Source organism: Mercenaria mercenaria, chromosome 17, assembly GCF_021730395.1.
Source record: "Mercenaria mercenaria strain notata chromosome 17, MADL_Memer_1, whole genome shotgun sequence".
In the NCBI taxonomy this organism is placed as follows: Eukaryota; Metazoa; Mollusca; class Bivalvia; order Venerida; family Veneridae; genus Mercenaria; species Mercenaria mercenaria.
Window position 1 is genome coordinate 35,380,655 of NC_069377.1, and position 26,349 is coordinate 35,407,003.

At 34.8% G+C, this 26,349-nt stretch overlaps 1 protein-coding gene across 2 annotated transcripts in view; it reads right to left on the reverse strand.

Moving 5' to 3' along the window:
• Positions 1-24,269, reverse strand: part of LOC123537237 (multiple epidermal growth factor-like domains protein 10) — a 41,215-nt gene extending 16,946 nt beyond the window's left edge. The window contains exons 1-6 of one of the 2 annotated variants that reach the window (XM_045320888.2): positions 24,030-24,269; positions 22,706-22,794; positions 22,050-22,157; positions 20,898-21,020; positions 4,278-4,381; positions 2,699-2,830 (exon numbers count right to left, since the gene is read on the reverse strand). In XM_045320888.2, the coding sequence (XP_045176823.2) occupies positions 2,699-2,830; positions 4,278-4,381; positions 20,898-21,020; positions 22,050-22,157; positions 22,706-22,770 (532 nt within the window). In that variant the 5' untranslated portion in view covers positions 22,771-22,794; positions 24,030-24,269. The remainder of the gene's footprint in view (positions 1-2,698; positions 2,831-4,277; positions 4,382-20,897; positions 21,021-22,049; positions 22,158-22,705; positions 22,795-24,029) is intronic. The other variant, XM_053527675.1, reaches the window with a different exon arrangement.
• Between the last annotated feature and the right edge of the window lie 2,080 nt (positions 24,270-26,349).

A 26,349-nucleotide genomic window follows, 5' to 3' on the forward strand; every position in this document is an offset into this window, starting at 1 on the left:
GTTATTTTTTTTTAAAGTTTAATAGCAATTTAAAAACACTTCGATTACTAAGTGCATCAAAACAGTAGTTAACACAAGTATCAATTTTAATGAAAATTTTCACAAATGATGAAATGTTTTATCATATGCGGTTCTGACCCTCTTATTTGGAGATATGTTGCATATTCGGTGTTCATTCTTTTGTCAGCTTGATGCTACACTTTCCTCTTTGATCGTGACCAACGAAAGAGGTGGACCACGCCATGACTGGTGGTTCTTAAAGGCCATTGGGACTGAGTTGCTTTGATATTTTTCTACTTTCCTGATTTGTCGGATCCTTAATAATGTTCTGCTGGTATTCTGCTTTCTGTAACGGCATGGAGAACATGCGCAAATGATTTGTTAAAAGCTTTAAAAAGATTCCTTGAATGTATAGAACGCAAATAATCAAGATAATAGAAGACTTGGTTTGACTAAGTTTGTTCCTGAGAGGTTTAGAAAGGTGAAAAAAAAAATCTCATGCCCTTTAGCACCAGCTTAAGCTGAATTGTATTATAATGATATTAAACGAACTTCATAATACTAAAGGACCAGAGGCTATTTACGTATTTAATGTAAATATTTACTCGATCATTTTTTTGTGTTTCAATTAATAGTGTGCCCTCAGTCTGAATAAGACACTCAGCAGTTCGGGGATTAAGTTTACGTATAATGTTCTATAACATTGGAATATGGTGGAGAGATAGAGTGTGAGCATTATTGCCAAACTACTGTTTAAGCACACCAGCATTGCTTTGCAACTGACCGTTCCAAGGCTTTGCCGCACTACGTTCCTTTATATTACGTTTTAAGCTTTCTGTCTATTGGCTTTACTTAGTTCATGTATTTATCATGTTCTTACCTATACATGCATTGCTGCAGAGTTTTACGGTTCAAAGATGCGTTGCATTAAGATGAATCAGAGTTTATCACAAATCGGATCTGTTGAGAAATATTTTCAGTTTCAGAGAAAGAATGATGAAAGAAAGAAAATGAAATGATTATCCCATGCCCCTGATGCCCCTACTCCTACAATTAGCTAAACATAATTACGGAAAGCCCATAATAAACGTTTAAATGCAGGTTTGATAAATAATATTGTTTATAGATACTTTTGTTATCGCGGAGCTGAAGACGAATTAAGTAAAACGCTTTCAGTGTTGATGTCAAGTTTGAATGCATATGATTAACCAGTAATTCTGAGTAATTAAGTCGACTATTATGAATCTAACTTCAAGAAAATATCTGTTAAATTTCCACCGGCATAGTCGTCTTGATCGTACTTAAATCTTGTTTAAATAAAATTGCAAACAATGCATGTAATACGCACATGTTCTAATAATAACAGCATAGACAATTACTTGTGCCGCCATTGATTTGTATTGCATTTTCGACAAAATCCTTTCCTTCTACATGTAGGTACTGATTAAAACCAGATATTAATAACGTATTTTACCTTATTGTATGTTATATTTCTTGTAACGTTTGGAAATAATCTTATTTCAGATTTAACGCCATAAGATTAGTCGAAAATATTTTATTTCAAGAGGTAGAAGCGATATGTAAAAATGCATTGTAAATTAGGTGGGTGGGGTACAAAATAAACAACTAAAATAACTTAAATATACTTTCTACTGAGAAAGTGCAAAAATAATATATTTGATATGTCCAACTGCCTTGTTTAATAACATCATATTCGATATTATAAGCAATTTTACTAATATTTTCAATCATTATTCAGCAGTATTATTTTCGTAAACGGTCGCCATATTGATGACGTCATTTCCTGATCCAGTCGCAGTCCCCAGAAGAGATACATACATATTATTTTGTCTTGGACCAAGGAATAATTTGGTATACCTAGCTATATTTCTCAACTACTTTCGAGCGGGATTACGGATGGCCATGGACTATTGCACGGACAGAGCGATTTTCCACACGTGTAAGAAAACCGGAAAGTCACGTGGGTTCGCCATCCTGTTTAAACCACATATTAGATACAACAGTGTTATTATAATAGTAACTCGATCTGGGATGCTGTATTCGGCTCTTGTGGATTTTTGACAGACCGGATCTCACGAGGCGCGCAAACGCCGAGTGTGATCAGACCTTGCAAAATCCGCGAGAGCTGAATACAAAATCCCAGATCTAGCTACTGTTAAAATAAACCTTTTATTATATACCTCCACCTTATTTTTTGTTGTTTTGTTGTTGAACGAAACTTTAATGTTTATTGACGTTAAAATGGAACTAAGTGAAGTTTTTACTTGCCCTAGAACTGTGTCAGGTCATGCATATTAATGAAAGTAGTCCGGCAACATACTTTTTTACTGCCTTTTCATATTTAATTGTGAAATTTGTACATAATGCTACGGAAGGGCATTAATGCCAGGAGCGTTTTATTTATTAACTCGAAATTTCGAGATACCAACTCGAAATTTCGACTAAGTAACTCGGAATTTTGAGATACTTTACTCGAAATTCCGAAATATTTACCCGAAATTTTGACTTAGTAACTCGAAATTTCCAGTTAACATACACCTTTCACTAACGCTCTGCCGCAGAATGCAAATAGGCATAAAATAAACATTTATAAATGCCGTTCTTTCCGGTGTATAAACATATTAAATTAAGTTCAAATATCAGAATTATTAAAAGTTAAATCAAATTAGGTACGTACCGTCCGTACAATTCTTTCCAGTAAAACCTGCAGGGCACAGACACGTGCCAGAGTTTTTATCACAAAACAGTTCTTGGTTAGAACAGAGGCAATTCTGTGTGCAATTTTCGCCGTATTTACCCTTTTTACAGCCTGAAATTTAGAAACGAAATGAAAAAAAATAGCAAACATAAATATACGTACTCTAAATGACTTTTGAAGCCATAACACAGTCAATCAGAAAATAATGACTGTGTACATGTATGTTTATTATGCACTTACTGAACGGCTTTCCGGACAATATTTAGTAAAAACTGTTGAAAGTGGTCCGAAGGAGTACTGACCAGCAAGCCATTCAATAAGTGGTTTATTACATTACATTAAGTAGTTACAGTAACAGTTTATTTTTCCCTTCAAGTGTTGACTTGAAATTTAATGTTGAATTAAAAACCGGTCAATAGATCATAAACCGGCAATTTATATAAGGAGTCAAGTAATGGTTATACATGTTATGAAGTGAGAGACCCTATTTAAAAATATATCTCAGCACAGATAATGAACGTAGATATGGTAATGTAACTAGTTTCATCATATGATGAATAGTAATTCAATCTGATTTCTGCAGAAAATTGTATTTCGGTGGTTCTTCACAGGCGCCCGTTCATGGTGAAATAATGCACAGAGTGGCACCTGGTATTCTTGTACCATCAAAGCTGGAAAGTCGCCATATCAGTGTGGCTACTACGTTATCGGTCACGTGTTTTTTTGAATTTTTTTTTGTTTTTTGTTGTTGTTTTTTTTGCTACGACAGGCAGCGAAAAACATCAACAAAGCATCTCGAGGGCTTGGCGCAAAACTATTGTATCTTGTTCTTTATTTATATACACTTGCAATAGTTTTGCACCAAGCCCTCGATCTATAAATCCAGGTAATAAATTTGTCCCTGCACATATATGGGACTTACTCGGGGCAAAGGCGCTTAAATGGTTCTATTCCCAGTACTTATTACCATTTTCCACAGTAAAACCGTTTTCAAGCTATTGAGTGACAATCGTACTGGCTACGGCAATGAAACACAATTCAATTTTCCGTAATAGTATATGCCACAGCGTTACTGCAGGCAACAGACATACTATATTTGGCTGGTCATTACATTCAGTATACATGAACCATTAAAATTTCTTTGAAATGTGCTATTTGTACTAAAATAATGAAATGAAAAATAATGCTGTGACGTAGAGCAAGTAAAAAAGATTCTGTGACAGGCAGCTATTTCGAAAGCAATGGTAATGTATACTGTCAAAATCAAAATGTTACCATCACCAACCAAACGTATAAAAAATTTTATATGTAACAATATAAATTATGTCATAAAACAGCTTGTATTTTACAAGTAAATATAAACAGGCAGAAAAAAATTCGTTTTGACCCTTTTTGTGTTGTATCATACTACAAACAAGACTTAAGTTGCTCCAATGATACTGTGAAGCTAGCTTAAAAATATTTCCTTATTATATTTATTATATGAAAAAAGCTGTACATATTTCCTGTTATATGGAATGTCTACAATGAATAATTGAGATCGCTAGTACCGTATTACCTTCAGAGCAATTCTGACCGATTTTAATGTATCCATGGCAACATTCAAGGGTATCATTCACCTTTGGGACTTGACGATAAATTGTCTTCGTAACAAACTTCATTCTGAAATAAATGATTATATTAATAAAGAAAAAAACTACGATATTTACGAAGCATTAATGGTTTAAGGTTTTTATGGAATTTTGGTAAACCGAATGTGATGGCTTAACGTTTTTTATCCACATAAACTGGGATAGAACCTAGAAGGAAATGTCAAGGGGTACGGATCCGTACCTCTAGAATCAGATTCTAGAGGTACGGATCCAAACCTGTAGACAATCCTGTCAAGGTTTGTCTACGAAATGTACGATGGTGATAACGCGACAGTACGATGGTGATAACGCGACAGTACGATGATGATAACTCGATAGTACGATGGTGATTACGCGATAGTACGATGATCGAAATAGCGAAATCACGATACTACGATAACGAAAACGCGATATCACGATATTACAATGGTGAAAAAATGAAAACACGATAGTATAGACCTTTTTACGATGCTATCGGTCGCTATGCTATTTCCCGGATGTTTTGTTTGCGCTCTTTACGTGTGGTAAAAAAACCCATAAAGGTATCATTATATTACGAATTGTTTTGCCACAATAATGATTATTTTAATCAAGTAATATATTATACAGCTGCAGAATACTTTGATTAAAGATATGTATGCTATTAATCACATCGTACCTGAAAACCCGGCTTTATTCTTATTTTCATCCGAAAAGAACAAGCATTCCCCAGTCTATTTCCACACATCATACAAATATGAAACTTGTTCATTACATTAAAAGGTGTCATATTTTCTTTCATTTGATCTTGTTTTTTTTTTCTACAGCTTCAAAAAGTTGTTGTATATATTTTTATCAGACTTGGACGACATCTGTCATGAATTATCAGGGGACGCGACTCCTTGTCACTGACGTTGCTGTTTTAAGTAATTATACCGGAAATTATTACGTACAAAATGTATCTGTTATCCAAATGACATGATGAAACATAGGTCACCTTGGTTATCAAGACCCTAGCATTATTTCGAGGATGTCACCTGTTTAGAGTCATATATGGTCCATTTTCTGTCCAGTTTGCCAGGAACCTACATCCCAGCCAGCATGACTATATCGGTCCGATATAGGTATAATGTCGGAATGTCGGCAAAATGTGCCGATGTAGGGCCGACCTCGGGCCGTTGTGAGTGAGTGAGTTAGGTTTTACGGCGAATCGACACAAAATGATCATATATCGCCGAGATCAGACCGTTTGAACTGCCGCAAAATATTAAAATCGGTAGATCGACATCAATCGGTGTAACTATTTCGTAAGTCGGATTGACATCGGGCCGATATTGGATTCTCTAATATAACTATATTTTTCAAAATATTATTGATAAACGTGAAAAGTAATCTAATTGTTTATGTGTGCTAATTTATTAAGCAAATATGATGTATGCCAGAATTAATCAAACTAGGTTCCAAACAAAATTTGTAGACGATATTTATCAAATTTTTATATGTAGTAAAGGGAGGTTATAATTAAGATGCATTTTTATTTCATGTAGAATGCCACCGTAGATATATTTATATTTACAAAACAAAAAAAATATGTTTAAAATTCTTATTGAACAATTTTGATAGTGTTAAGAACTTGATATACAGAAAACTTACGTAACTGTATAAACATGTAGTATATAGTTGTGAAAAATATTATATCAATAAAATCAAATAACCATCATACACATGATGCGAGACACATCTGCTCTCAAGTAAATTACTCTGAGAATTTATAAAGTGTATATTTGAAGAAAACTTTGACGAAGCACTGCGTGTCACACAATTTCGCGACAACGATATGATCTGCCAATATTGGGCCGATATCATTTTGATGTTGGCCAAATATCGTTTGCCAATGTCGGACCGATGTCATTATGATGTTGGCCCGATATCGTCTGCCGACGTCGGGCCGACATCATTCCTATTTGCAGCCGATATTGAAGCCGATATCGGGCCGTTATAGACAACGACGTCGGTTTGATATCGGGCCGTTATAGAATGCTGGCTGGGATACTGTATAGCATATATATAATACCCTAATAATATACCTATAGCGTATAAACGAGAGGTTTGGAACTATAATCGCGGTAATTTTGATGAACTTAATAATTTGATTCAAAATACTGACTGGTTATTTTTAAATTCAAATTCGATAGATGTGGCATGTGAATCTTTTACAAACGTTTTTATCGAATTAGCTAAACAATGTATTCCGACATCTTGTTACAATAAGACCACACGATAGACCATGGTATGACTCCGAAATTCGCAGAGCTTCAAGAAAACGTGACCGTTTAAAGAAAAAAGCTCTGCAGACTAAAAGTGTATCTGATTGGAATTCTTTTAAGCGCATTAGAAACAAGGTAAACAACTTAAAGGTATATTAGACCCAAATTTCATATTTGAAAACATGAAAAAAATACTACCAGTAGTTTATGTAAACATAGAATAAACAAATTTATGTGTATTAACACTAACGAATTTGGTTAATAATAGTACGCACTGTATACATGTACAGCTGAAAGCAGTATGTGTGTACTATCATAAAAAAACTGGAAGTTTTTTTACACAATCAACTGTTACTACATGGCATTTGATTATGAATGTAGCTCAATATAGACAATTTATTTATATATTTAGTGAAGTGGAATATATTTGATGAGGATTATTTGCATTTGAAGTGAATATCTTAATATAAAATATTTCAATGAAAGATGAGCAGAATACATCTTTAAAGCATCATGCTAAGGAACGTTTTTATAACAATTTAGAATTTTCTTTGGAGGAAACAAAATCGACCAGTCCAAAGTTTTATTGGAAAACAGTAAAAACGCTTATTAAAAACAATAGTAGTGCCAGCAACAATAATATACCAACATTTGTTGTCGAAAATAATAGAGATGATATTACTATACCAATGATAACGAAAAGGCAAACTGTTTTAATGAGTATTTTTCCTCTGTGTCAAGAGTTGATGATTCTAATACACATTTACCTAACTTTATGTTAAAAACAAATTCTACCTTACATATATCTCCTATAACTGAAAGTGAAATTGCTGACATTATATCTTCATTATTAACTAATAAAGCTGTAGGTCCGGACCATATAAGTCATAGGTTACTTAAAGAAACACGTTTAACAGTTGCAAAACCTCTTAGTATCATATTTAACAGATATGTTCATGAAGGTGTTTATCCCAGTGCTTGGAAACTTGCTAAAGTAATGCCCCTTTTCAAAAAAGGAATAAAAAATAATCCATCGAATTACAGACCTATTTCCTTAATAAGTTGTGTCGAAAAAGTCATGGAAAGAGTAATTTTTAAACATATCTATAACCATTTATACTCCAATAATTTGATCTATTCGCTACAGTCTGGCTTTTTACCTGGTCATTCAACTGTCTTTCAGCTAGTAGATATGTATCACCAACTACGTGAATCTTTTGACGAGAGAAAATCAACTTGCATTGTTTTCTGTGATATATCTAAAGCATTTGATAGAGTTTGGCACCGTGGTCTTCTTTTTAAACTTAAGCAATACGGCCTAGATGATACACTACTTAGTTGGTTTGAGAGTTATCTTTTGAATCGCAAACAGTCTGTCTTTGTTGGTAGTGAAATCTCGAGGATACTCCCACTAAATGCTGGCGTTCCACAGGGCTCGGTCCTTGGGCCTCTACTTTTTTTAATCTATGTAAACGACATAGCTGAAAATCTTTTAAGCATTACCCGTTTGTTTGCAGATGACAGCTCTGTAGGACCACATTCGTAACAGATCGCATTTGTAACAGGTGTTACAAATGCGATCGCATATGTAACACGTGTTACAAATGAGATCGCATACGTAACAGAAATCAAGCACATATGTAACAATTTTTGTGACGAATGTGATCGATGCCGATTTTTGATGTGACATCTGATCACATTTGTTACATGTCATTTTCAATCGGAAAAATGAACAGAAAAGTGCATTTTTACATCTGAAACACATTTGTAACATGTTTTAGCTCATTGTACGAAGTGACAAAGTAAGCTATTGCGATGATCCGTCCGTTCTCATTTTTCTTGCGAATATGACAGAGACAACATTTATCATTTGATTTTGACAAAACTTGCACAGAACTTAATATAGATCTATATCTCGGTTCCTTTCGAAAACCAGCCATATCACCTTATTCGTCTAGGAGTTATGGCCCCTGGAATGGCAATAATTACTGATTTTAGCCTTGTGAACCCGATTAAGACCACATGTTTTGTTATTTTGACTCAATATGCATACAACTTGTATATCTATAAGATCTCGGTTCCTTTCAAAGACAACCGTATTGCACCATTTATTTGACTTCGAGTTATGGCCCCTGATTTGGTAAAAAATGCTGCTTGTGAACACAGTGGAGACTACATTTATTATTTGATTTTCATTAAACTTATATAGGATATCACTTCCTTGAACACAATAGAGGCCATATTTATTATTTCATTTAATAACCAAACTTGTAGAGAAGTTATATATCTATAACATCTCGGTTCCTTACGAAAACCAGCTATATAGCAACATTTTTGCTGGAGTTATGGTCCCTTAAATGACAAAATTTGCTGATTTTAGCATTGTGAACATGACAGAGATCACATTTATGATTTGATTATGACCAAGCTTGCCTAGAAATTATATATCGTAGGAATTATATATCTTTTTTCCTCGAAGAGTAGCCATATCACGCTATTTGTCTTAAGAATTATGACCCCTAAAATGGCAAAATCACAGATTTAATAACATGTACAGTGTAGTATTACTCATGTGAGCGATAGTGGGCCATGACGACCCTCTTGTTGATAGAGGGATTTTTCCGGTCTTGGTACTGGTTGGTTATCTGGCAATTAAACTTGGCATGAATACCGAACGGTTATCATGACTGGTCTGTTCATAGTACTTCATGTACATGTCACTTACAAATTTCCCATATAGGTTTTGGTTTGTAAGATTTCATTTTTATTAAATACATGAATACATGTATATGAATATGTATGATTAAAGGGGTAAGATACACCACATGCAATCCCTGTTCAACTTTTTTAATCGGCAATTCGCTGGTTGTATCGCTTCAACAACAAATAAAGTGATCGAAAATCAAGATCAAGGCAGTCTCAACTAGCATAGAAAGTCTTGTTAAAGCTGAACACTGGGTATATATACATCTACATAATATATTATACTTAAAAATAGTGACTAGCTTGACTATTCGAGGACTGCTAATGGCTATTGTTCTGATCCTGATGTCGTCGGTGTCCGCGGGTTCGCTGCAAGATAGGGTTTTCGTTTTGTTTATCTTTGTCAATTCGCATTACTTTAAACATAAAAAACTTAAACTGACGACAAACGAAATATGTCCAACTTAAAACCCTGACGTGAAGTTTATTGGATTATATTTACTATGAGAGTTTTCTTGCCAGGCCTGGTGTCTGCATTCGTATTGAAACACTCTTATTTTGTATCTCTATAGGAACGGCACGAGTAACTCCGAAACTGTATTACCTAAATACTGTTGAAAACAGGCGCTCTGAATCCAACAAACAAAGATAATGTTCATCAAAACCATTCTACAGGGTCCCAAAATTTGAGACGTTTGCAGTAATAGGTGTAATATGATCATTACAGATTGTCAATAAATGGTGGTTATTTGTACCAAAGTATTTGGAAATCTGACTAAAGCGGGTTATGATCCGGGCACAAACATTTATATTACAACACAAATCTAAGTTCAAAGCTGTAAACTTGTTCTTGGATTTATACATGTAGCAACAAGGATCATGATCTCAACACACCTTCTATCCATGCTGATCATTTGTACCAAATAATTTGAAAATCTGACTTTGAATGGGCAAGTTATACCAAGGACATGAACTTATATATATAACTGCACGAACGCACAGCCTCCTCTATTTCCCGGCGGGATTATAATAAAAGAAGGCCTATTACATGTACCTCACAGACGGACTCAGTGGGGTGAGGGTAATTAGAAAATAAGGTGTATTCACTTAAAATCCCAGAGACATTAGTTCGCAGCACAAGGTCGGGCCCTCCTAGACTTAAGGCTAACGACTCGGTCCATGACAAGTTGTATATAATATGTCCCGTGACATAGCAACTTCCTGTTTGTCACCCAACTTGAAACAGCTCTGGATGACGAAAGACAGCTACAAATGTATGTCGCCACCGGGTTCGAACCAGTGACCTGGGCATGTGGGTCTACATTTCAGCAAGTCGAGGTAACAGTAGAAGTAGCTGAAGTTGTAATCATATTAAAGTGGTAGTGGCTATGGATGCAGAAATGATTATAAAAATGAGCCACGTCACGGAAAAATTGGCATTCGGACATTTTCGTGAATTTCCGAAAAGTCTAGACCTGTGCATTTATGCATCTGAATCAGGGTCAGAAAATTTCATATTCAGGTAGAATAAGCCTTCTTTGAAATAACAGCGAACGGTGTGGGCCATGATCAGACTGCGCGGATGCGCAGGCTGATCTGGGCCCACACTGGTTGCAAAGCCTCGAAGATTCCCGAAGGCCCATTTTCTCATGATGAGGCTCAAATAATTTTATGATGTCATTGACCTCGACGACGACGACGATAACTTGTGATATGCTTATGGCAGTCATTTAATGATGTTGCGATGACAACCAACTCATTGAACATTTGCAGTATAAAACTCAACATGATACATATGTGCTTCTCATGTCAACCCCCATGTTGGACAAACACATTCGTAACACATTTTACCTGTTACGAATGCGATCGCATACGTACGAAATCTGTTACAAATGCGATCTGTTACAAATGTGGTTCTACACAGCTCCTTCGCTGTAACTTCTTATGATGTGAATTACATAGAATCTGTATTAAATAGTGATCTAACCACAATTATCCCGTGGTCCAAACAGTGGTTAGTTGATTTTAATCCTACCAAAACTGAAGTAATGTTTTTTTTTCTAATCTACAAGTAAAGCCATCTCTTTATTTTAATGGTATTTTACTAGATTATGTTGATTTTCATAAACATTTAGGTTTAACTTTATCGTCCGATCTTAAATGGCACGAGCATATTAGCCACATAGAAAAGTCTGCATCGAAAGTTCTGAGTTCTATGAGAGCACTAAAATTCAAGTTAAAAAGATCTACTCTAAATCAAATTTATATTTCATATATGAGGCCTATATTAGAGTATGCATCTATCGTTTGGGATGGATGCACAGTACAACAAAAACAATCCTTAGAAAAATTACAATATGAAGCGGCGCGTATAGTTACAGGATTAACCAGGTCTGTCTCAATATAAAATTTAGTTCAAGAAATAGGATGGGTCTCCTTAGAGGACAGACGAAATATTCAAAAGCTTATTACAGTTTATAAAGCTAAAAATAGTCTACTCCCTGAATTCTTGTCAAATATTTTTCCTCCTATTGTAGCAGAGATATCTATAATTACCCTTTGAGAAACAATGATAACTATGTAACAATAGCTCGAAGAACTCAGATTTATAGTCACTCATTTATACCGTCATCTACCGATCTATGGAATTCACTTGATATAAATATTAGAAATTCTGAATCCCTTAATATATTTAAATCAAGGCTAAAAGATTTGTTCAAAGCACCAACAATCCCCAAATACTTTTTTGATTGGTAAAAGACTGCCCTCAATATTACATGCAAGGTTAAGAAACCGATGCAGTAATCTGAATAACGATTTATACAGAAACCATTTAAGAGATAATCCCAGTTGTGACTGTGGGTATCCCATCGAGAATGCTGAACATTATTTCTTTCAGTGTATGAAATTTAGAGAACAATGAATCGACCTATTTCACGAAACCAGAACTTTTCATCCTTTAAATGACACACTGCTATTATTTGGATCTGACATGTACTCAGACGAAAGCAATTCAATAATTACTTTGGCGGTGCATAAATTTATCATAAATTCTAATCGTTTTCAGTGAGAATAGCTGTGACTTGTAATTTCTACCAGTACCAAACATTTGATATTGATTATTAATCAAACCTCAACTTATCGCAAACGAATACAGTTACTCCTGCCCTTGCCTAACTTCTGGGAAATAGATCCATGAGGAAAAAATAGCAATATCAACATCATATATAACATTAAACTAGCTATATTTTTCTTTTTTAGTTTCAGTCAAATTTTGGTCTTTTCTTCATTCAATCTTTTGTAATACATGATATAATTGTTTATTTCGTAAAAGTAATTAATTCTATGTCATAGTTAATTTTCAAGGGAAGTTTACTAATGTTGGCAGAACTTGTGGCCCGACCCTATTGCTATAATTCAATCGATTGTTAATATCCATATTAATATGTTGCTGTAATGATATAAATACATGTATTATAAGCAATAAAATATGTTTAAACTAAACCTACATATTGTAAGAATTACTTACAATCTCTTTCAGTGTGTGTACGAGTGTAATGCCCTTCTAGTAAGAACGCACTCGGATTAATATATCACGTGGTGGGGCAGTTTTGTAAATAAAAAATAAACATTTCATGTGCTATCTAATATTTTAAGATCTTTAAGAATATACTTTGGAACTTCATGAAGATTTCCTTTTAAAACGATGTAAATTTAGTTATAAAAAATCTAAATTCCTCAGATCTGGATCAAATCAAGGACTTAATTACATGCGGAAGGAAAATACCTAATATATATCTCTAATTTTTATCTCTTATGTTTACATGCTGGATCATTTTCATATAGAAAATGTATCATGCGCAGAAGTCATTAACCTTTAATTAATAGAATAATTATGATAAACTTGAATTCCGCAAAAAATAGTACATCGTCTAACAACAGATAAAGAATGTAGGTGTAGAACACCGCCACCCGCCCCCTCTCTATTAAATCTGACCGCTGCATTCACCATCCCAACCACTTTGATATTGTCAAATAAAAACTTTAAAATTTAAAGAATCAATTGAAATAAAAACATAACAATTTTAAGCTTATAATTATCTTTTTAAATACGGAATGAATTGATCCCCATTTTCTACATCAGTTGGAATCAATATGTAATCCTGAAATCCATGCTTCAACTTCTCTTAATTGAACATTTTATTTTCAGTATCGACTTTTAATCATATTACTAGTATCATGTAAGCTAATTGCGCCAGGTGGTAAGTTCTGTGAGATCATATGTCAGGAAATCAAACACAAGCTTTTCCAATTCATGGAAAATATCTTCCTTTTTTTCTCTCTCTCTCTTAACATTAACTTGTTGAGATGAAAGATCAAAATTGCTAAAAAATAGTTAATTGCCTGTTCATTATGAATCGAAAATCATCAATTATAATGCGCATTAGTTAATTAAAGTATTTCATTTTGAGCAAGTCAATTGTGGGTTTGCAAAGATCTACATATATTTTCTTTTGTCTTGCGGTGGTAATTTACTATAAAATAGACATAATATGAATGAAGACACCGCCTAGCATGGGGATTTATCTTTTATATATCCACCTACAAGGAAATATTCAGCAAGTTTACATTTAATAGCATCATACCTCTTACAGCGAATATTATACTTTGCAAAAATTTACGGGGAGCCGCGACGATGACATCATTCACCGCGTTCTCACACTGGCTTTAGTTTTTGTTTGTTTGTTTGGACTCCACGCAGAATCTTGTCGGCCTTTACACTTCCTTACTGTTTTAAAAGTTTTTTTTCAGTTGCATGTACAGTTTTCTTTACGAAAAAGAAGTAAAAGAATCACGTTGGCGCGGTTTACGAATTTCGGTGACTGATTCGGGGTGGTTGGATGTTCATGCAGACAACCAGTCTGCGACGTGTACATAAACCGGAACCGGAAAACATTGAAAAAATTGCCTCAGTATATGCAAACAACAAAGACGAATAACTATATACGGACGTTACCGTCTCGGGGATTTTCATCCCCGGCGCTTCGCGCCGTGGATAAATCCCCTTTTATTGATCTTATAGATTGAAATTCGATATAACTTTAACGCAGTTTATATTGTGCGGTCATGTCTTTTTTGCACTACGTAGAATGCGCATGCGCGAAAATTTACACTCTTTGCTAGGAAATAGCTATCTGTCAAATTAGTTGAGTGCCAATTTCGAAAGATCTAGACAGGTTGGACAAAAGTACCAAATTTTGTAAAGCGATAGCTTGGGACAATATAAGACTTTTGGCTGTAAGGGCCAAGGTCACAGCTTATTGGAATTCTATTTTTAGAACATTCAAAATGGCCGCCATTTAAACAAATAGCTATTTTAGTAAAAGTTAGTTTTTATCTTATTCTTGATACATATTTATATGTAAACTGATTCATACTTACTCTTAGTGTCAAGTGATGCATTTTTATAAAGTAAGGTCATGCCACATAACGGCCTGTCCGTACATTCGTCCGTACGTACGTTTAAAATGTCTTCTTTTTTAAAACCGTAAGATTTTACAAACATACATCATGAGTCCTGTAATGTGCTGCTTGATCTCGATTGATCTAGATGTGATAGATATGTGTAAAGACTACTTTTTTGTATAAGATATGTTTCATTTTGTTTCGTTCGTCTGTCTGTCTGTCCGTCTGTCGCAAAATCGTGTCCGCTCTGTACTTTATTCATACCGAGACCACGGTAGCTTGGGACAATATAAGACTTTTGGCATTAAGGGCAAAGTTCACAACAGTAGCTTGGAGCACTATAAGACTTTTGGCTGTAAGGGCTAAGGTCACAGCTCTTTGGAATTCTATCTTTAGAACATTCAAAAGGCCGCCATTAAATCAAATAGCTATTTTAGTAAAAGTTAATTTTTATCTTATTCTTGATACATAATTATGTGTAAACTAATTCATATTTACTGTTAGGGTCAAGTGATATATAATCATAAAGTTAGGTCATGCTACATAACGGTATGTCTTTATATTCGTCCGTACGTACGTTAAAAATGTCATCTTTTTTAAAAATATACGCTTTTACGTGTATGCATCATAAGCCCTGTGACGCGCTGCTTGATCTCGATTGATCTAGAAGTGATAAATATGTGTAACGACTAAATTTTTGTAGAAGATATGTTCCATTTTGTTTCGTTCGTCCGTCTGTCTTTCTGTCTGTCTGTCTGTCTGTCGCAAAATCGTGTCCACTCTGTATTTGTAGTCATAATGAGACCACATGTGGAACGCAACATAAGTTTTATATTACTGTTGAACATTGTAGACCAAATGATATAAAGGCAGCATTTCATGTCCGCTAGGGCCTCAAATGACAAAACTATGTAGATGCCAATTCCATTCATATACTGGGAGACATGGTTCATTTTCATTTATGGTTCTTTTGCATCATATACATGTATCTAATAATAAGCTTTGCTCTTTGGTTTTGGTAGTTTTAGCATCGCATTAACACAACTCTAGGTCATACGGCGACTAAATAAGCTTTGTGATAAGCTTTGTAATTTCCATAATAGAACACATATTACATAATTATATTTACATAAAATCTCTATATTCAGATAGTTTTATTTTGATATTGCAAAGTATCAATATTTGATCATATCTATATGCATGTATCTTGAAAAGCTTTATTGTAATGGAAAGTTAAAACGTTTCTTTAATGATTATGTCTTTATTTACTGGATTATTGTTATAATTTATCATTTAGAGATGTTTACATGATTTATATGCACCGCTTACTTCATCTTTTGCATGAACAAATAGTTACCTCAAACAAATTTAACCTTACTTGCAACTGAAAGCTTTGACCACACAGGACATTTTTCCTGTTCAAATCATCAAACCGACGTCTTCTGGTTTGATACTTTTCATGTTTATCCCGGTCACATATCATGTCAGAGCCTTCTGGTACTAGAACATTTTTGTTGGGATAAGTCACTTGTTAAGAAACTATAGGTAAGGGAAGCGGTTGTCTAGAGTTTAAGGTGTCGGCTGCTCAACCCAGAGTTTGATACCGACATGGATCATAACCAAGCCTTCTCAAATGACACCAGTACTCGATTTTCCAGGGAAAGGATTCGAGTGTGGTTCAGATAAGCTTCTAGCTTTCATCACAATTGAGATTAAAGATAAATTAGTATAAACTAAAAAGCTATAGATATTCATATAGAAAAGAGATGGGATAGATGTATGCACATGCATTTTGTGATCACAATGATTTTTTTTTTTTAAAAGCCTCTTCTTTTATATAGACATTCTCTTCTGTATGGTGATTAAAAGCCAAAAGGAGATATAGATAGATATAGAATGCTGACATTTATAACTAAAATCTCCCAAATAATTATAGATTATATCATCAGAAGTATATGCACCTTTATGACATATTCCTTATGAATAAATGGAAATACTATGCAACAAAATTGTAAAGCATAATGAAACAATCAAAGCCTTGCTTGCAGCATACATGTATTGCCTTTTAAATACTTGGAAATTTACCACTTAGATTAATGACCACAATTCCTTCTTAAACGACAACAACATGTCTTAATAGATTGAAAGCAGCATACACAATCTGCATCAGCAATAAAAGAAATGGAAGAAACTATTTTCCCTTTATCTTCAATGTTAATTTAGTATGTTTTCATCACACTGGCTTAAAATGGCATTGTTCGGGCAATTAGCTAATTTACTTCAGATATAGGCCTACTTAAATTAATGATTGATCTATACATAATTCATTTATAAGCATAGCATTCTTTCTCAACAAGTAAAATACATAAGCGGTTATACAGTTATTATCATTACATTGATTAATAAAGCAACTTGCAGTTAATAATGCTCTGAAATGACCTTACACCGAACTCTCTAACCTTGAAATAACCCCGATAGTATGCATTAAAAACTTTGCCATAAGATAACACATTTGTTATAGATAATATAGGTACATGTAGCAAATGGTGCTCTCTATACAAGACATTAAGAAATAGGTACATGTATCAAACATGATTTTGAATAGAGATTAAGAAAATGTTTCCCTAAACCATCTTTAACACTTGTTCAACATGCCTAAAGTACTTTTCAGTAGGATATTTTGTCACGCCTGTTTAGGTGAACTTCACTGTGTTAAAATTCCATAATGTTAAAATCCGATACAGCAACTCTCAAAAACAAAGAGAATATGCATAATTACGTGATTGGAAAAGCACTTCTTTCAGTACTGCACATGTATTTATCCTTTTACATAAAAGAAAGGTAATAAAAAATAATGGACTCAGTATTACTTTATACTTTGTGAATCATACTTTAAATACCTTTGAAAAATATGTCATTAATAAAGTATCAAAAATAAGACTTAACAAGTTATTAATATATTTTATGTTCATAACAGCACATGCGGCAGTCACATTTATTTTAAATAAACAAAGCCATAATAGCCCTTTAAGCAGTTAAAACAAATCGTTTCTATACATTTTTTTTTTTTGCATTTTAACAGGGTATTTCAGGAACAGTCACTTGAATATTACAAAAAGGAATAGGCATTTAACAATTCATAGAAAAAGATAATTTCAAAAATCTTTAAAAAAAAACTCAGATTTAGCCAAAACAGCTGTTCTGAGATAATATTATATGAATTTTGCGACGGACGGACGGACAGACGGACGGAACAAATAATAACATGCTTCACCTAAAAGTTGGTGAAACACTTTTTTTCAGCTGCACCAATACATAATTAAAGTCAAGTTGCACATTACGGGGCTCATCTTATAGTTATAACCACAAGTATACTGTTTATAAACGGCATTTTTGACGTACAGACAGACGGATTTACAGACAGAGGGGTTTAAGAGATATACAGCGGACACAAAATGGAAGGCTCAAACCTTTGACCTTGAGTTGTGACCTTGACTTTGAGCCGGCCTGGCTGACTCATGGGTTCTGCACATCGTCTTGATGAGGTGATCATTTGACCCAAGTTTTATAATATTCCTTCTAGGGGTTTAGGAGATATAGAGCGGACACAAAATGGCAGGCTCAAACCTTTGACCTTGAGTTGTGACCTTGACCTTGAACCGACAAGGCTGACTCATGGGTTCTGCACATCGTCTTGATGAGGTGATCATTTGACCCAAGTTTCATGAAAATCCTTCAAGGGGTTTAGGAGATATGGACCGGACACGATTTTGTTACGGACGGACGGACGGAAGGACGGACGCAGACCATTCCTATAATCCCTCCGCCACGGCGGGGGATTAATTAAACGACAGGAAATGTAAACATGTGAAATATTCGTAATGGTCATTGACAATGCGCGGAAAACATAAATACTAAATAATCATTATTATACGCCCGAAGGGACGTATTATGTTATGACGCTGGTGTCCGTCTGTCTGTCCGTCCGTCTGTCCGTTAGCAATTTCGTGTCCGCTCTGTAACTCTTGAACCCCTTGAAGGATTTCAAGGAAACTTTACACAAATGTTCACCACACCGAGACGATGTGCAGAGCGCATGTTTTGGATGTCTTGCTTCAAGGTCAAGGTCACACTTAGGAGTCAAAGGTCATATCACTTTGTTTCGTGTCCGCTCTGTAACTCTTGAACCCCTTGAAGGATTTCAAAGAAACTTGACACAAATGTTAATCACACCAAGACGATGTGCAGAGCGCATGTTCCGGATGACTTGCTTCAAGGTCAATGTCACACTTAGGGGTCAAAAGTCATATCAGTTTGTTTCGTGTCCGCTCTGTAACTCTTGAACCCCTTGAAGGATTACAAAGAAACTTGACACAAATGTTCACCACACCAAGACGATGTGCAGAGCGCATCTTCCGGATGACTCGCTTCAAGGTCAAGGTCACACTTAAGGGTCAAAGGTCATATATGACTTAGCTTTGTGTATATTGCTCTGCATTGTAGTGCTCTTGTTTTTATTTGGCAGATCTCTTTTTTGTACTTATAATAATTTTTTTTGAATTACTTCCCTTTTATGTTACTATAAATAGCTTATTTTGAAACTTTTTTATTATTGGCCGTAGGGAAAAACCGAGACCACTTTTCTGTGGTACAACATGGATGGTACCTCCAATTTTAAGGTGTATTTTTACATATCTATACCTGATAAGGATTTTTTGTAGACTTTGAATATTTATTTTTTTTGTGGACTTAGATTTGGTTTTTTTTTTGAAGTTATCCTTTTGTTGTTCCAGTCCTTTGGGGCTACAACAGTCAAGTTCTTAAAATTTTGCTCCCATCCTATGATGTAAGCCTTCGGGCGTATATTGCCCCGCTTGGCGGCGCTCTTGTTATAAATTGTGACAATGTGTGTCAAAACACAATTCAAGATCACTTTGTCTAATCTATTTTGTGCTAGTTCGATTCCTCGTTATTTATTTGGTGTTCCTCGGTTATTAAGGTTCAAATGAAAATGAAAATGTTAAGAACGGGGTGAATGCTGGTATCTATGAAAAATTTAGATTCAAGTTTTAGTTGAATATTGGTTAAATGTTATTTGATTGTTCATTTGCAACAAAACATAAGATGTATATAACACACAGCATCTGGAAAAAGGAGGTCCGTATCCCCAGACAACCCTAATAGGATTGTCTACGGGTACGGATCCATACCTCTAGAATCAGATTCAAGAGGTACGGATCCGTACCCCTAGACACTTCCAACCTAGAACCCGATAAGGACGCAGACGAAAACGTCAAACAAGCGCCGAAAAAAAGACAAATGTTAAATGATAAATCTCGTGGGAATATAAGATATTTCTTTCTTTCTAAAGCAGATTTGTTTCGCGTGAAATCATTCCAAATAGATCTAATGTCATACGATCAGCTCTCAACTGCTTAACCGGAAGTTAATATGTTTTGAAGACACTGGCATACGGTTTACACACATATACTCATTAAACGGACGAAGCAGCCTGCCAGGCCTTTCTTATAGACCACATCATAGAAAAAAATATAAATTTGCACTTCTGTTGCTTTTCGTTAAAATAAGGTCTAACGAATGCGTTCAGAAATGAGACATGGATGTGGTCCTTTTTCAGTATAACACCAACCTATTTGTTGTTGTTGTCGTTGTTGTTGTCTAAATAGTTCAATTGTTGATATCAATCTGATTCAAAATTGCGCAACTACATAGGGCATTTTTTTTAAAAAAGTCTGAAAATAAGGAACATTCTGAATAGTCAGTTTATACAGATAATTTATCAATGTTCTTATCAAAAAAGTTTAAAAGTTTAATTTCAACAAATCATTCATGAATATTTTTTTCATAAATGTGCATCAGTTGCGTATATACATACATACATACATACATACATACATTCATAGTACGTACGTACATAGCCTACAGTTTAAACCCGGTATCTCGATTCGATCGAGCGTTTTACTTCGACATAGCCGAAATTCGACGTAAAATAATATTTTGTGCTCGTGTTATCGGGACGAGACTTTAAAATGTCTTCGAGATAAGCCAGTACGAGATAACGAGTTTCAACTGCAGCAGGCTTGGTGCAAATAGAAAACAATTATACTGAACCTGTATTTCGTGTTGCATCTGTCTCTGGTAATCCATCCCCAAACATGTTCAAAAAAATTACAACTGGCTTTTTTGGCTGTAACTATTGCTGTTGTCACTGTATATGATTCGTTCACAAGTATGCTAGAAACAGGAAACATTAAATCTGTGTTTCACGTGTGTATATATATATAGTAAAAAGAATATGCACACAAAAAGCTGTTTGGCGCCATCGGTAACTCATATGGACGACTTCTCCACAAGAATGTAAGCAAATTTAGTGGAAGGATATATGGTGATACGGAAGACGCCCCAATTCCAGAAATTGTTTCTTTTTTATGCCAGATGAAAAGACCCTAGTTACAGGTCTCTTATCCTAATGTTAGCATATTTTAGTGGAAACTTTATTCTTTTTTTTTCAGGGAAGTATAAGACAAATAATTGGTGCTTGAATGAAATCGCTATTTGCTATAGCAGTAATCTACGTTGAGCGCAAAAAATAGGTTATAATTAATAACTTAATAAGAATCATTTCACTTGAATTTTGTCTACGATGATACGACTGTCTGTGTCTAAATAGTGTTGTAACACAATTTTAAACGTTATGCGTCACGGGAGTGAGAAACAAGTTTTTGTTTAAAGACCCGCCACGACCTAGTGACCTACTTTTTCACCCACAAAAACTTCATGAAAATCATTCTTATAATACAGGTAATATACAGCTATACTACAAGTTTTCAGGTGGACAATTTAGGCCCTTTCTGAGTAAATGTGTTTTCAGAACTTCATCTGCAAACTTATCAGTCAATCTCTTCTCAGCATAGTTTTAAGGATGTAGATGTATAACTATCTTACACTGTAGAAACAAAATGCGATTAAATTTTAACTAAATGCACTGATTTATGCACATATTGCTACATTAATTCAATAAAATGTTAAGACATTAAACACATTGTCTTGGCCTAATATATGTCACTGTCAATTTGAAACTAATATTGTTCATGCAAATATCATGGAAATACAAAAGAATACAGTTATTTTGTGGTGCGTCTTTAAGGCTGGCCCAAACTTTCTAGATACTGGATTTACTTACATGCATGTGTGTTTCAAATATTTGATTTATTTCTTGTATCTCTAAATGAATAAAGGAAAACTGACAGGTACAGAACTTACTAATTACGTTTCATATAGTGTTTCTGATTGCCGTCGCAAATTTCTTGACCAGCTGACTGTTTAGAGCAGAGCAGCGTCAACAGCGTCACAAAAATATACAAGATGTGCCTGCAATAATACAAAAACAACGCAGACATTGTAAGTATTTTACTGAGTAACTCCGTTTCATGGCAATAATTTTGGATCCGTTTTCATCGACTTCAAAAGACTGACAGTTAGGCTTAAGAATAGCAAAATTCAAGTTTTCATAATTTTGTTCAAAGCAGTTCTACCAATGAAATTTTGCAGAGCTGTCTATGACTATGGAATGAATATTCATGTTATTAATAAGTTTCATTACTATCTGTGCTAATTTAAGAATGACAGAGAAAAAAGAAAATTAAACATTTTAACGTGTTGATGAATTCGGACCCTGGTTATATATCAAAAGCAGTACTGGCCAACAACAGAGTCAATATTGGTGAAGGTATTTAAACAAAAATCGAACGATTTAAAGGGAAATAATCACAATCAACGTGTATATATTAAGGGCCATGGTTAAGCATGTTTACTTTTGCTTAAATCGAGTCTTAAAATTAAAACACGAAGATAAAAAGAAAGTTGTGTGAATACTAGTACTCAGTTTTAATCTTAGAACTTCTTAGGTTTTGCCTAACCTAATATAAGATTTGGTAGTCAGTGCCGATATCCGCATTCTTGTAGTTTTAAAGGTGCGTGTCATCAGAACCTTGTTTTTGTTAGTCTTCTGTAAGATGTATAGAAAATACTCATGTTATAGTTACGCAACAGAAATCAACAACAGCAGATAAGGAATAAAGCTGGTGTGAGGGATGTTGCACATTTCACAAAATCTGCTATTTGTTTGCTTCAAAACTGTATATGTACTTCCAAACTATCTCTTGAAAAATGATCGCTCAAAGGGAGACTCAGTGTGACCCCCCCCCCCCCCCCCAGTGCATTACTGTAGGTACGCGAGTGGTATATAGCGGCCTTCTGTAATCTAATGCACGTTACTATATCTTTGATTAAAGTTTTTATTCTTCAAGTTTGATGTTCATTTAGACATGCTCCTTTAAGTATTGAAACGTGTATCTAGGCCTATATCAGGTGACGATCGGACCCAAATACCCGAGATAACCATTTCTTTGACTGCGGGTTTCCCAATCCCACAGTAGCTTGTAAAATGCAGCATGTATACCACTCTCTTATTAAAATGAGCCGCACCATAAGAAAACCAACATAGTGCATTTGCGACCAGCATGGATCCAGATCAGCGCGCATCTGCGCAGTCTGGTAAGGATCCATTTTATTCGACGAAGGTTTCTCTAATTCCAATAGGCTTTGAAAGCGAACAGCATAGATCCTGACCAAACTGCGCGGATGCGCAAGCTGGTCTGGATCCATGCTGGTCACAAATGCACTATATGTTGGTTTTCTCATGGTGCGGCTCATTTAATAAAGATGCTTCTAGTGCTTAAAACTTCCGTGATAGTAGATAAAATCATGATGTTAACTTATTTGCTGACTTCCTAGTCATTCATAAGGTTTCAAGTTAAATTATTGTATTTGATCCAGATAAACCTGAAAAGAACAAAAAAGTATACATTTTTCTAAAGTATAGTATCATACACTTATCGAATGGTTGTCAGTCAGTAACCAAAACTATTGCCCGGGGCTCGTAGGACCGAAGACTAATACTAGTTTCCATTTTCACCGGCAAGTCATTCAATAAGTGTTTTATTACGTCAGAAATAAATTATCATATTATTTAGTCCAGCGAAATTTGGTGTTGAACTGTTGACCGGTCAATAGCACAAGCTATGGATCGGCGATTTATTTATGGAGTCATGTCTAAAGATAGAATAGGAATCTTCAAACATCAACATTCCTTTGGCTCCTTTTAACACTGAGATACTCGGACTGGGCTCCTCAATCATCAAAACAGGAAGTCCACCAACTGAAAACCAAGAAAACACTTACCCAGAGCACTTCATATCTTTAAATTCCTTAATCCAGCTTAGGTGCAGTTATGTTGTGTCCAACACTAATATAGGGATATACCCTCTATAAATTAGAATAACGTCAGATGTGTTCTTTTATGGATATTTGACACAGTGAAAATGTATACATTGTAAGATATCGGATGTTTATTTCTTCCGGGATCTTTAAATAGTATGAGATCACGGTGTTAAACGAATGCGTTTAGCAACTTGTTTGAAGTAGTATTAGGCATGCGATTGCATTTACAGGTTTAAATAGTCTCGTATTTCTTTCGATAATTCACAAAGGTCCAGCAATATATCAACGTTTAATCTGCACGAGTTTAAAAAGCAGTAAATTCCCCCTTTTACATGATTGCGATCTTCGAAGTTTACATAACATGTGCTGCTTTTCTACTAAAAGTCTCCTACGCATGGCATTGTAACTCCAACGTAACGCTAAAAATCTCCTACGCATGGTATTGTAACTCCAAGGTAACACTAAAAAATATCCTACGCATGGTATTGTAACTCCTACGTGGCACTAAAAGTGTCCTACGCATGGCATTGTAACTTCTACGTAACACTAAAAAAATCTACTACGCATGGCATTGTAACTCCTACGTTACACTAAGTCTCCTACGCATTGCATTGTAACTCCTACGTAACACTAAAAAATCTCCTAGGCATGACATAGTAACTCCAACGTAACACTAAAAAATCTCTTACGCATGGCATTGCAACTCCTACGTAACACTAAAAGTGCCCTACGCATGGCATTGTAACTTCTACGTAAAACTAAAATATCTCCTAGGCACGGCATTGGAACTAAAAAATCTCCTACGCATGGCATTGTAACTTCTACGAAGTACATATGAACTTCTACGCATGATTAAAAACTTCTACGTATGACATAGTAACGTCTATGTAGCAAGTACTTTCAAACTCCCACGCATTTAATAATAACTCTTGCACAGCAACTCATTATTTAGTAAGTATCATGTAGGAGTGTGTAAATCGCACTTCGGTGTTACAATGTCATACGCAGGTGTTACTATGTCATACTTTGAATTTACTAGGTTGTACTTCGCACGTTAGAGTTAGTAAGATATAAGTATGAGTCATTGTGACATGCGTTGTAATTAGTCAAAGAAGCGCCACGGAATAACTGTATTCGGTTGTATTTCCGTGATGGTTTGCAGAAATCTAAATAACTAGTCAAAATATTATGCGGAAGAAAATGCATTTAACCATGTTAACGTTTAAATATTTATCTTAACAAAGTATATGAAGTACCACACTTGCTTCTACCGGGTAAGATAGTTATTTAACTATATTGAAAAAAGATTGACTGAATAAGTTTGCAGGTGATGTTGTTAAACACATTTATTCAGATGGGTGCCTGGTTGTCAAAATGATTTTCATAAAGTTCGTGTCGAAGTAAAAAGTAGGTCACTAGGTCGCGGTGGGTCTTTAAAGATATCCAATGTCCTAGCTTCTTCCGCTAAAATATTGTATCATTAGATATTTTCTTCAAACGTACAAAACCCTCATCAAACGTATTTTACTTTACTAAATATTTCAATTAATTGTGTATGAAGAGCTTAATTTAGAACTAAATTTCGCGCAGTAACACTCGTTTAGTAGAAGAACTTCCATTTTTTACCAGTAGTAAAGAAGTATTCTGTTTTCTATACATATATTAGTTTTGTATTATTTTATACCTCATCTGCAGTGCTGTTACTACACATAAACATGTTAATTTTATGCTTACTTAAACTTTTTGTAGAAACTGTTCATATTTTCAAATAAGAAATTTGGGTCTGGTACACCCTTGAGGGATACATAGGGGATAATAAGTCCTACGTAGGAATGAGTATTTTTTGTTTGTTATAAAGTCACCCCGACACAATGTAGGTCATATTTTGTCGACTTGTTGACTTTACTACTCGGCCACAGATGACACCTTTGAGTTAGTAAGTCGTATGTATGAGTTAGTAAGTCGTATGTATGAGTTACTAAATCGTATGTGGGAGTAAGTAAGTCGTACGACTCCATTTGCTACCTCTGCTGGTACACGGACGCTTCCAAACATACGACATAGAAGAAAAAATCCGCAAAGAAAACAGAATACGAAAAAGCAAGTTGGTATCTTTTACGAGATAACTGCATTCAAATATCATATCATCGCAACAATGGTAACCGAATCGTCCGGCGTCTTTCGTTATAATGACCTAATTAAGACGCCGGTCAAATTTATGTCATACATTACCACCATCATTATCATCATTTTCAGACATTGCCTCAATGTAGAAGAGTAT